The sequence below is a fragment of the Cimex lectularius genome, unplaced genomic scaffold (genome assembly GCF_000648675.2).
Source record: "Cimex lectularius strain Harlan isolate CLEC.00 unplaced genomic scaffold, Clec_2.1 scaffold131, whole genome shotgun sequence".
In the NCBI taxonomy this organism is placed as follows: domain Eukaryota; kingdom Metazoa; phylum Arthropoda; class Insecta; order Hemiptera; family Cimicidae; genus Cimex; species Cimex lectularius.
This window is the reverse complement of record NW_019392685.1, coordinates 1,134,229-1,147,323: the sequence shown is the minus strand read 5'-3', so window position 1 is coordinate 1,147,323 and position 13,095 is coordinate 1,134,229. Positions and strand designations below refer to the sequence as shown.

At 31.6% G+C, this 13,095-nt stretch overlaps 2 protein-coding genes across 6 annotated transcripts in view; one reads left to right on the top strand and one right to left on the bottom strand.

Annotated features, from left to right (window-relative positions):
• Positions 1 to 4,217, top strand: part of LOC106663037 (rab11 family-interacting protein 4B-like) — a 99,107-nt gene extending 94,890 nt beyond the window's left edge. For 3 of the 5 annotated variants that reach the window (XM_014387538.2, XM_014387540.2, XM_014387542.1), the window contains 2 exons: positions 501 to 527; positions 3,098 to 4,217. In XM_014387538.2, the coding sequence (XP_014243024.1) occupies positions 501 to 527; positions 3,098 to 3,223 (153 nt within the window). In that variant the 3' untranslated portion in view covers positions 3,224 to 4,217. The remainder of the gene's footprint in view (positions 1 to 500; positions 528 to 3,097) is intronic. The other 2 variants (XM_014387541.2, XM_014387539.2) reach the window with 2 other exon arrangements.
• Positions 4,218 to 6,262: 2,045 nt separating this feature from the next.
• Positions 6,263 to 12,770, bottom strand: LOC106663257 (ejaculatory bulb-specific protein 3-like). Its single transcript, XM_014387952.2, has 2 exons — positions 12,561 to 12,770; positions 6,263 to 6,578 (listed from the first exon to the last, which is right to left on the bottom strand). Exons 1-2 carry the CDS (start codon positions 12,745 to 12,747, stop codon positions 6,388 to 6,390), a joined length of 378 nt encoding a protein of 125 aa, XP_014243438.1. The 5' UTR covers positions 12,748 to 12,770; the 3' UTR covers positions 6,263 to 6,387.
• Between the last annotated feature and the right edge of the window lie 325 nt (positions 12,771 to 13,095).

Here is a 13,095-nt window from a genome sequence, read left to right as displayed (position 1 = left end):
TTCAAATATTTATTAGTGCAGTTAAAAAATAAAAAGTATAAAATTCTAAAACATCTCAGTATAATACCATAATGAATATATGATCACAATATCATCAGTCATATGTCAATTTTTATAATTGTCTATGAATTGACAAAAAAAGACACAAAATTCCAAAATGTACATATAAAAATGTAAAACATTATCCCTACCTTCTATTTAGACGATTCGTATCAAAAGAAAAGTTAAAGTTTAAACAATAACCAATCAAAATGAAAATCATAAAATAATTTACATTTAATAATAAAAATTAAAATAATTTTACAATAAAATTTTTTTCCTTTTTATTAAATTATTTTTAAATGACCACATGCCAAAAAAAAAAGTTATTTTATATAGTTAAGAAAATTAATTTTTGAAACAATACTTTAGTAATAAAACAGCATAGAATGTATTAGTATTTTTAGTGTTTCTTGTAGTTTTTAGTCTACTTTTCTAGTAGTTTTTTATTTTTTTCACAGCCTGCAGCAGAAAGCAAGGAATCTGAGGTAAACAAACAAAACAAAGGGTAAAAGGCTTGCATCATGCCTATTAAAACAAAATGAAATAACTTTAAAATCAATTCTAGGCATGTTGTCTGTGTTGTTCAAAAGCCTTTTCTTTTTACGTGGACTAACAACAAAAAATAATCAGAAATTTTCTATTGTAAATTTATTAACATGTATAAGTTTTCAGTGTGGAGTCCTTTACTTTCTAACATTTTTTTTTCATATTTTTTCCAAACCAGTACCTTGGTCTGTGCATCTTCCATAACGTTTTGCATGGAATCTTTCCCATGGTGTTTCGTGTTCGTAATGAAAATAATTTTACGTATTTTGTTTCTCTCTAATAAAAGTTCTATGTGTATTTGTTGAATCTTGTGTAAATACAATTTGTTAGTTGCATGTTCGTTTTGTAATAACATTTTTGATATTATTCTACTATGGAATACAAAACCTTTTATTTGGGCTACATGAACTTCTTCTAAAATTTCTGGTTCGCTAAAAACTATTCTAAAAAATCTAAATTTTGTAATTCATTTGATTATTATGATAGAAAATGGCAGAAAAATAATTTGATTATTATGATAGAAAATGGCAGAAAAATAATTTGATTATTATGATAGAAAATGGCAGAAAAATACACTATGCATAAACCAAACAGTTGTAATATGCAGCAAAATAACACTTACGAAGTCGAGTTAACCCAGAGAGAATGTGAATCACAAAAGTAATAAGATAAATAGTTTTTATCTTAAGATAATTTAGCAATAAGGCATAACAAAAGTTTTGTGCAGTAATGATTATGTTGCCTAGTGAAGATAAAGTTATTGTGCTGAAATTTGAAAAATCAAAAGAGGAAAGAAATCATTAAGAAAGCTTTCTCAGCATCTTTGTGACTGACGTCAATATACCACAGGCTACCTCATTGCCTGATGGTTCTCCAGCATTCCCTCTTTCCTGTACTTGATTTGGCCTTACTGAAAAAAGTGTTGGAAAAAAGAACTTCCATGTTTTGGCTAACTAGACGTAGGAAAAGTGTGAAAATACTTTTGACACGCTCACTAAATTTCTAGCGTTTCTAGAACACCGTCATTCGTAATATCACTTGTAACAAGTGTGCCATAAAATCATAAAAGCTGCTTCAACTAATAACTTCATTCTAACTCGAGAAGGAAAATTGTATGAGCCTAGGATCTTGCTTACCGTTGTACCAGTGATGCTCGATGTTGCATCTGCGAACATTTCCACAATTCGCAGCGGCAGATACAGAATTACTTTTTGCAACTACAAGGGGCAATACTTAAACAATGCAGATATGCAGAATTTATTTTACTCTTTGCAATGCCGTAAAAACAGATGGAACTATGAAAGAGACCAGAAGGTCATAACTAACCTTAAACATCCCTAACCAAGAAATGCAAGATAATTTTCGTATATCACTTGTGGCTTAAGATGTATCTTATCACTCTTGTCTGAACCTGGTGTTAAAAGATTATTATGTTAAACATGATAACTGCCAAGAACATTTGTACTGTTTTAATTTTTAATTTATTTCAATTTGAATGAAGAGGAAGTACAATTTTAAAATCTGTATATCACAAAAAACACTAGTGTGAAAAAGTGTTTTCTAGGGTGAGAAAATATCAAACAGCGTAGAAATAAAGTTTGATAATTACCTATCATCTTGGTCTGCCTATCCTCGCTGATTTTGTCTGTTAGACGCATTTCACCATCTTCAGTGTTGTTGTTACGAGTTGACTGATACTTGAGTCGACAGAAATCCCCCAAATTCAACACTGAAGATGACGAAATGTCAAAATGCGTCTGACAGACGAAATCAGAGAGAATGAGCAGACCAAGGTAACTAACAAACTATAGTTCATCAGGAGGAAATCTCACAGCATAGAAATATTATATTATACAATTTAAAAGACGTTTAAATAATTTAATAATCAAATTTAATTCATTAGTTTCGTGGTCCGCTTGACCAAGTAATATATTACAATTAATTAAGGTTTTCAGTCGAGATAAAAAAGTCAATGGCATGAGCGGGATTCGAACCCACGATCTTCGGCTTGATACGCCGCTGCTCTACCACTTGAGCTATCGTGACCTCGATCCACTCGGACATCAACTTCCCATCTCGACCACACCAAGGAGGGAAAATTCAAAAGGTGTGGTTGAGATGGGAAGTTGGTGTCCGAGTGGATCGAGGTCACGATAGCTCAAGTGGTAGAGTAGCGGCGTATCAAGCCGAAGATCGTGGGTTCGAATCCCGCTCGTGCCATTGACTTTTTTATCTCGACTGAAAACCTTAATTAATTGTAAATCAAATTTATACTGATTCCAAAAATTATCCAGGTTTCCAAACTAAATACAGAATTATCAGATTTTTTCTTATTACTTCATTTATTTACAGAAGATATATATAAAAAACATTCAAAACAAAATTTCAATCTTGTTTTTTACCCTATAAAAATTTACGGTTTGTTCAGGTCTTATTATTGCTGTTGAGTTTAATTTGCAATAAATGAATTGTTTTTAGTCGATATTTATGTCTCGTCTGTTGTTTTCAGGTGAGAATCATGCTGAAAGAACAGCAGGAGGTGAATGCCCAGCTTCGGCGGTACATCGACGGAATCCTTCTTAACATTGTCGACAACTATCCGCAACTACTTGAAGTCAAACCGGCCCTCCCGTGATTTCAATGATTTATTTTTTTAAACTTTATTTTCGCCGGCTGTGAAACTATTTATTGTTAAAGAAATCGATTTAAAACACACACACTAAAAAATAAAAAAAAATGATATTACGCATGAGAAAAGGTGAAGATATTGTCAATAAAATAATAAAATGTAAAAAAAAGAAATTTGTAAATCCATGTTTTTATTTTTAAATCTTTTATTTTATTATTAGCTTTTTTTTTAGTAAATCGTCTTTTCTTTTCTTTTTGTTTTTTCTCTAAAATATATAGTATTTTATATGCTTGCGTTGCAATACTTGTCTTTTCAAAAGTGTTTTATGGTTTTGAAATAGTAAGTATTATTGACTATTCCTTGAAATTGGATTTATTTTATCAAAAATAAATTTAACTCCCTTTGTGGGAAGATAAGGTCATTTTAGAAACACACAGTATGAATTAATTTTTACAAACTATTCATCCAATTGTCATTAACAATTTAAAATTAATTATAATTACTTTATAATTTTAACAAAACAAAACAAACAAAAAACTGAAGCCACTTAAACACTTAACAAAATCACAGGAAACAAGGTGGCATTTGAATGGTTTGAAAAATTTTCCAAGGTGAAAATATTATTCAAAATAAAGATATCTTAAAGTTTACTCTTAAAAACTGAATAATTTATTAAACAAATTTTAAAATCAAGACCAAATAATTGACTCAATTTTATTTTATTTATTTATTTATTTTAAGTGAAAAAGTCATAAACAATATTTCTTTTAAATAACAATTTTAACACATTTTGAAAACATGGAGTAATTTGTTTAAACTTGTAGACCATGAACTATAAAAACAAGGCTTGATTTAATCTTTGAAATTGATTGAAAGTAAAAAATTAAAGTGCCAAATGAAGTTTTTCTTTTAATATTCTTCAGTGGGACTTTTGAAAAGAGACTTATGAGTTAGGATGGATATATGTTCATCGCATCACCTTCACCTTGAAAAAAAAAAAGTTAATAAATTTATTCTCATGGCATTCATTTTATTTCACTCTTTTTTTAAGTTAAATAATTATATTCTTTTTAATGAACACTTAAATATGGAATATTTACCAATTGTATTAAAGTAATAATGTGCAATTTAGAAGCGATAATTGAAAAAAAAATTTATATGAATAGTTGATTGTAAATAAAAATATTTTATAAATAAAATTGAATTTATATAATGTTTTTCTATTACAAAAAAAAAGTAAAAAGAAACTTGATATTTTTAATTTATTTTGTCACTAGTTTAAAACAAAATGGGGTTATTATTTGTAAATATTTTCCAAATGTATTTAAAAATATTTGTATTAATACATGGATGGCGCAAGAAAAATATGCCAACTGCCCAAAGATATTCACTTTTAGAAGAAGAAGAAACAAGAGCCCAATTTGATAGTTTGTGAAAATAGTATTGGTCCAAAACTGATTTAAAAAAAAGTTATGTACAAAATTGTTTCTTTAAATATTTGTTCTAAAGTCAATCAAAGGGCAGTGTTTGAAAATAAATTATACCAATTATAAAAATGTCTTTTTACCCTTAGGTGACAAAAATTCTGGAATTTGTTGCGAATTCAATCATTTTAAGCACATCCAATTTTTATCCAAAAGAATCACTTAATAAAAAAAAACCTTTGTCAACATGGAATAACTGCTACTGGGTGTTCAGTGTGTTTATTCTATTCTTAATTTTACTTAAAGTCCAATTTCCTCGTAACTTTTGTAAGTTTTCATAAAGATCGGCTTGCACGCTAAAACTTTTGACTGATCCATAAATGTTTAATCAATTGATCACCGGATAATTCTAAGAAACAGGAATTTAGTCTTCATAATTAGTAAAACGATGTAATACAAGGGTCAAATTTCAAGGAAAAGCACACACCATAAATAAATACTTATCGTCTTCATAATGGAACGGGATTTTAAGAGCTATTTTGTCGGTATGATGTGTCATATCAAATTTAAGTCTAAGGATAATGATAGATCAGGGTCTGCAGTGCTCGTCTACCAACGAGAGTCAAGCCATGGTGATCGTAGATGACCGAGCTACTTAGTTTTTAATAACTACGATGATCAAACACTAATAATTATTTTCAATTAATTAAGGTTTTTATCTCAACCAAAACCTTAATTAATTGAAAAGAATTTATTTGGTCAAGTGGAGGACGGACCACGAAACCTAATAAAATAAAAAATAATAATTATTTATTCCGACAATCAATTTGATCTAGTGACTTATTTGCGGATTTAAATAATTTTATTAACATTTTTTTTAATTATATTATTTGCATATTATTCCATTGAAATTATACATACTATTGAGCATATATTCTTAATTTCCTGTACAGATTAAATATTTTCATAATTCAATCAACTCAATTAAGTGAGAAAAATAAACAATACTTTTTAAAAAAAATTTTTTACTACTTATCGTTCTTCTGGTATGCTTTTGTTGGAAATTTTTGTGAAACCAATAATGATTTAAGAGATTTAACACAAAAACTAAAATATCTATAGAAAACAACTTTGGTTTTAATTTTTTTAATTTTTTATTTTTACTACTTATTGTTCTTCTGGTATGCTTTTTTGAAATTTTTGTGAGACCAATAATGATTTAAGAGATTTAATATAAAAACTAAAATATCTATAGAAAACAACTTTTGTTTTAATTTTTAATTTTTTATTTTTACTACTTATCGTTCTTCTGGTATGCTTTTGTTTGAAATTTTTGTGAGACAAATAATGATTTAAGAGATTTAATATAAAACCTAAAATATCTATAGAACACAACTTTTATTTTAATTTTTTTAAATTTATTTACTTATTTATTTATTTTTTTACTACTTACCGTTCTTCTGATATGCTTTTGTTTGAAATTTTTGGAGACCAGTAATGATTTTAGAGATTTAATATAAAAACTAAAGTATCTATAGAAAACAACTTTTGTTCTATTTTTTTTTTAACAATCTCACCACGTTTTCATACCGCTGGTATAAAATTACAAAAACAAAACCAATACAAACTTGTATAATTTATTTAAATAATAACAAATCTTAATTTAAAAAGAAATACAGTAAAAAATAAATTAACAGACTCTTTTTCAATTGTGGGAGGAGTTTAGAGTTTTAACAGTGGCGGAAATCATAGTTCGTTTGATTTGAGCCAATTCAGAAATCTTTGAAGATGTGTGTTCCCAGGGTTGTACTTCTCGAAGATTTTGTGAAACTCCTGCGGCTTCTTCTCGCGCAGCTTGTTGAAAGCGCTTCTCACCTGCTTCTTCTGGACTTTGGTGCATGTGGAACAGTTTGTGCTGAATATACTAGCGAAGTTTTCTGTGGAAAAAGAAAATTAAATTTCATATGTAAACGGTTTCTAAACATTAATTCAGAATAAGTCTACATTTTTATTTTAACATTTGGGAATTTTTACGGTGAGGCTATTTAGATGGCATGTATTTCAAAATAAGCTTTATCAAAATTTTATAATTGTGGTGGTGTCTGAAGTAAGGCTGAGCTAAAGCAGCTCGATAATCTCTGATCATCACTGATTGCCTTTTATTGCTGATATTTTTGCTTTTCTCTTTCTCTCTCTCACTCTCTCTCTCCCCCTCCTTCCATCCCTCCATTGTCTCTTTCCCGTCCATTCCTTCCACTCATAGAGTTTCTGTTTTTCTCTCGTTATATCTCACTCTTCCTCTGTCTATTTGTATTTAAAACAGTCTGTGAAATTTACATTTGTGAGTCTCTCTCTCTCTCTCTCTCTCTCTCTCTCTCTCTCTCTCTCTCTCTCTCTACCACTTCCTCTTTTTATTTCTCTCTCACTGTCCCCCTCTGTCTTTCTGAAATTTATATTTGTGAGTCTCTCTCTCTCTCTCCCTCTCTCTTTTTCTCCCTCAATTTTTCTTTTTAATTCTCTCTTACTGCCCCCCTCTGTCTTTCTGAAATTTATATTTTTGAGTCTCTCTCTCTCTCTCTCTCTCTCTCTCTCTCTCTCTTTCTCTTTCTCCCTCAATTTTTCTTTTTAATTCTCTCTTACTGCCCCCCTCTGTCTTTCTGAAATTTATAGTTGTGAGTCTCTCTCTCTCTCTCTCTCTCTCTCTCTCTCTCTCTCTCTCTCTCTCACTCACTCACTTTCTCTTTTATTTTCTCTCTTACTGCCCCCTCTGTCTTTCTGAAATTTATAGTTGTGAGTCTCTCTCTCACTCTCACTCAATTTCTCTTTTTATTTCTCTCTTACTGAACCCCCCTGGTCTCTTTCTGAAATTTATATTTGTGAGTCTCTCTCTCTCTCTCACACTTTCTCTTTTTATTTCTCTCTTACTGAACCCCCCTGGTCTCTTTCTGAAATTTATATTTGTGAGTCTCTCTCTTTCTCTCTCTCTCTCTCTCTTTCTCTCTCTCCCTCTCCCTCCTTTTTTTCTCTCTCTCCCTCCTTTTTTTTCTCTCTCTCCCTCCTTTTTTCTCTCTCTCTTCCATTCATTCCACCTACAGAGCTTCTGTTTTTCTCTTGTTATATTTTTCACTGTTTCTCTTTCTATTTGTATCTAAAACAAAGTCTGTGAAATTTATATTTGTGAGTCTCTCTCTCCCTCCCCGCTCTTTCTCTCACTTTCTCTCTCTCTCTCTCTCTCTCACTCCCTTCCTTTCCTTTCACTCACAGAGTTTCGGTTTTTGTTTTTGTTCTCTCACGCTCCTCATTCTCTTCAAGTTCAAGCTTCAAGTTCTAAGTTCTTTATTCTCGTATAATGTTGTTTTTCTGCAAATAAATATGCATTTATGTTTTAGTTATGTTCAATAAAAAGCCTTTTGTTTATTTTTAAGATAATTAACTGCAAAACCATTGATTTATCATGAGCTGTCGCCATGTCAGATTAGGCAAAAAGTCCCTTTGTGAAACTTCGCCCGCTTTAAGAAAGAGGATTGTAGAATTAAAAACTTTTTCCATAATAAAACTTATGTTTTACCGTCTTAGAGCTCAGTTTGTCAAGTTTTATCATTTGTCATTTATGACTTCTTCTTAGAAGAAAACCCCTGGACGAGACTTGCCTTTTGATTATTCGTCTTGATTAACCTTTTGACGTTGGGGTGGGCGAAAAGAAAAGAAAAATTCAAATTCAGTATTCACGAGCCGTTCCAGGGTAATTTGAAGTCCGGCATTGTTTCTTGAAGCTGTACGACGCGGACGTGTGGCATGGGACGGTCACGTCACGAAGTGCCACCCAAAGCGATACATTTCCAATGTCTCAAACAAGAAAGAGACGAAGATTATTTCTCACCTACTGGTAGAAAGTAGTGAAAGTGGCTTTCTCCGGTCCGATTTTGTTATTAAAAGATAAAAAAAAAATTTTCTGTTAATTCACTTCAGCTATGAAATATATCCAAACTCCTTTTACAAATACTCTCTCCCGTCTTTTAACGGTTATTACTGGTGTTTTTGCCGGTACAAAGTTCAAATGAAACTTTTCAAACGTGTTAAACACTAATTTTCAATAGTTCTTCATCGTCATTCAATTATTTAAAAACAAAATCTAAGAATTTAAGTACCACAAATTAAGTTTTTTGTTAAAAGATTTTAATTTTCTCATCGGCAAACAGGTCGTAACAAAGACAATCAAATAATTTCACGCTGTTGCATAGAATTATGAAGATTTGTTTTATCAGGGATGACAAATGGTTATAAAAGAAGGTAAGATTAAGTCGATTCGGTTCATTTTTATTTGGAATGGAACTCAATTTGCATATTTTGAAAGTGAATTCATCCTTTAATTTGAAACTTTTATCAATTGGCAAAAGCTTTTCATCCTTGGCCGTGGATCTCTTGATTATCCTATTCAGCCATTGTCCTCATAACTGTACGTCGAGATTGATCCTTCCGAAGTTAAACGAAATTAGCACAATGAGGCCGTTTGTCTTATGACACAGCATTGAAATGTCAATGACTCGCCAAAGAAACTGGGGTACAACTTTCAAACTTGGTAGACGGACTTAAATCCGGTTTAGGACTGTTGGGGGTTATTTTATAATTAAAAAAAAAAAACACCTTGTAATTTATACTTGTTCTGTCATTGTTACAAATCAATCTGAACTCTCAATTGAAACAGTTGCTCATTTGAGAAAAAAATTAATGGTTTTTTCATCTAAAAGCTTCAACTTGCTATCTGGTCGCTTGGATGGTTTTTAAGCTAAATCATTTTTTAAGAAAATTAAAAGCGTTAATTACGTTGATTTTTTCGTTATAAATTTAAACTTTATAAGAAAAAAAACCCAATAGGTTTTACGGATGAAATCAAATCGTCAAATGGCATCATACCTTTATATTAAGCTAAAATTGATTTTTTTTCAGTTTGTTCTCTTAGTCAACTTGCTATCTGGTCGCTTGGATGGTTTTTAAGCTAAATCATTTTTTAAGAAAATCAAAAGCGTTAATAACGTTGATTTTTTCGTTATCATTTTAAATTTTAGAAGAAAAAAAAACCCCAATAGGTTTTTCGGATGAAATCAAATCGTCAAATGGCATATACTTTTATATTAAGCTAAAATTGAACTTTTTTCTGTTTGTTCTCTTAGTCAACTTGCTATCTGGTCGCTTGGATAGTTTTTAAGCTAAACCATTTTTTTAAGAAAATCAAAAGCGTTAATAACGTTGATTTTTTCGTTATCATTTTAAACTTGAGAAGAAAAAAAACCCCAATAGGTTTTTCGGATGAAATCAAATCGTCAAATGGCGTATACCTTTATATTAAGCTAAAATTGAACTTTTTTCAGTTTGTTCTCTTAGTCATCTTACTATCTGGTCGCTTGGATGGTTTTTAAGTTAAACCATTTTTTTAAGAAAATCAAAAGCGTTAATCTTTTTCGTTATAAATTTCAACTTTAGAAGAAAAAAACCCAAAAGGTTTTTCGGATGAAATCAAATCGTCAAATGGCATCATACCTTTATATTAAGCTAAAATTGATTTTTTTTTTTTTCAGTTTGTTCTCTTAGTCAACTTGCTATCTGGTCGCTTGGATAGTTTTTAAGCTAAACCATTGTTTTTTTTTTAAAATCAAAGCGTTAATCTTTTTCGTTATAAATGAAACTTTAGAAGAAAAATACCCAAAAGGTTTTTCGGATGAAATCAAATCATCAAATGGCATATATTTTTATATTTAGCTAAAATTGAACTTTTTTCGGTTTCTTCTCTTAGTCAACTTGCTATCGGGTCGCTTCTCCGTAGTTAAAAGCGCAAATTAATTACACGGCGGTCCTGAAATGTTGCTAAATAATAAATAATCTTTAAAACAATAATAAAATGCAATAATAAATCTTGATTGAAACACGGAATGAATTCCATGGGGCGACAAAGGGCACGGTCCATTATATTTTCTAAAAGGGTGGAATTTCATTCCGAAATTAATAAATAAGTCGTCAGACTGTTTTTCAATTGGGAGAAACTTGTTCGAACATCGTATAAACAAAACAACAACCAAGGACATTTTTTTATTCATTTTTTTTAAAATATTTATTATAATCGAAATTTTTCCTATGAAGCCCAATGTTGATTGTGTTAAACAAAACAGAAACCAAGGACAAATAATGATAAACAAATTTTCCAGAATAAGCTCAAATTCAGACTCAGACTGGTAAAATAGTTCATACTTTTTAAAATATCAACGTTATTTTTTGCCGATTTTGATTTGCAAAGGCATACGCTGATCGATCTTCTTGGTTCATCCCAGTTCGTGGACCGAAAATGATCAGAAATGATCCACTTCGGGACAATAAGACTATCTCTAGTTTTTACTTTGGTTATATGGAGATTTATATTTATTTAGAAATCGTGAGATGCGGTCTGGTGTGATGTAGGTTTCAGAAAAACATTTTCTTTATCGTGCCTACGTTTCGATATTTATTGAGATCATCTTCAGGGCCCAAAGTCGAGAGTGCCCTCAGCACGACACGCAAGAATGGCACAATTACACAGAAGGCAAACACTTTGAGCCCTGAAGATGATCTTAATAAAGATCGAAACGTAGGCACGATAAAGAAAATGTTTTCTGAAACCTACATCACACCAGAGCGCATCTCACGATTTCTAAATAAATATCGATTAACGGTCACTAATCACCACACACCTTATATGGAGAGTTTCTTCTAATTTTGTGGTTCAGTTAAGCCTGGATACTTTGAACCTTTGGAAACTTAAGGCAGGGCAAATTCCCGACATATTCTCGATTGATGCTCATTTTCAGTAATATTTGATAGATCTTAATGATTAGGGTTTGATCGATTATGAGAAAACGATACGATGATTAGGGTTCTATTATCCTTCTCAAAAATATCCTCTAACTTAATACATAAATTAATCCAGGGCCCTTTTGAACCCTTGGAAACCCAAGGAAATCGACGAATATCTAACATTTCCACGACTGATACACATTTCTATGATAGTTGACTGATCCAGATGATCGACCCTAGGGAATATAAGTCCGTTTACTCTTATTTATCCACGACACTTTTAAACTTATGGAAACCCATCGCGAACGGCCAATTTCTCTCTTTACGTTGCGATGATGGCTCGTATCTGTAATAAATGGCGGATCTTGATGATCAGAGATGATCAAACCGGAGAAAAATTGTTGAACTGTAGTTTTGTTATAGTTTCAAAAGAATATCTCCCAATTTGTAGTTAAATTAATATAGGACACTTTTGAATCCTTGGAAATCCAAGGCAATCGACGATTTCGTGTCCTTTTCGCGAAACTAGCTCAATTCAGGGATAACCGACGGGTCCGAACGATCAGAGATAATCAGACTGTGGGAAAATCAGGAGAATGAGTCTTTTGAACACTTTTAAACTCAAAACAAGAACCATTTTCATTCATTTGTATTTAAAACACGCAAGATAGTTTGTAAACATAAGATTTTTGCGTTTCTGATGACTCTGGTCCGCCTATTCTCGCTGTTTCTGTAGGACAACGTTTCTACATCTCTACAGTTAAATTCAACCATCTACTCTTTTGAAATTGCCTGTTTTAAACCAAAAAAGGACGAATTTAATTTAAATCTAGTTAAACTCTGCATAACACGCATATTTCTGTTAATAGTTATGATATTGCTATGTTTAGATTTTGTTCTCGTTAGTTATCATGACAGTCAACAGTATGGAAAATATCAAATCACAGAAGAACAACTTTCAATTGGAAAACGGGAGAGAAGATTTTTTATTTCAATCTATCTAATTTTTAAAGGAACAGGAATTTTTTGATGTATCGTACTTTCTGCTGAGAAAAACCCTTAGAAAAAATATATCTTGTTCGATTGGCAGGGCTTACTTTTCATTTCCCTGGGTGCACCCGCGCACGGCCCTTTGTCCAGGAAGCACTTGGTGTAAGCATCGAGGAGCCGTTTGTTGTTGAGCACGCTGTCGACGTCTATGTCGAACGCGATCCCCTTCGGCACTTCGAAGGATGTGGCGAGGACGAAGAGGAAGGTAAGAAGGATCAACGGCCTAAGAGACATCCTGCGTACTGGAAACTGGCTGGAAGGTGAGAACGTTTATAAACGACGCCTCCCACCCTTTCTCTCAAGGACCTATTCCACAAGATAATCGGAGAAGGAAGTAAAAAACGAGCAAAAACACGGCATAGCTCATCTCTTCCTTCCGTCCCTACCACCCTCTCTCAGAGCTTCTGGTCCTCCATTGGAATTTTTTCAGTTCTTTAAAACTTTAACGCCAAATCCACCCTGAAATAATAAAAGTGGAGTGAGTATGTTGTTTATACTTTTTAAAAGATATTTCCTACTCACGGTTTGTTGTTTTCAGCGATTTGAATTTCAAGCATTAAACGCTCATCATCAGTTTGAAGT

Coding starts and splice junctions, on each gene's coding strand:
- LOC106663257 (XM_014387952.2), bottom strand. CDS start 12,747: ATGTCTCTTAGGCCGTTGATCCTTCTTACCTTCCTCTTCGTCCTCGCC. Junction 6,579..12,560: donor TGCACCCAGGGAAATGAAAA/GTAAGCCCTGCC, acceptor CTTTTTCCACAG/AAAACTTCGCTAGTATATTC.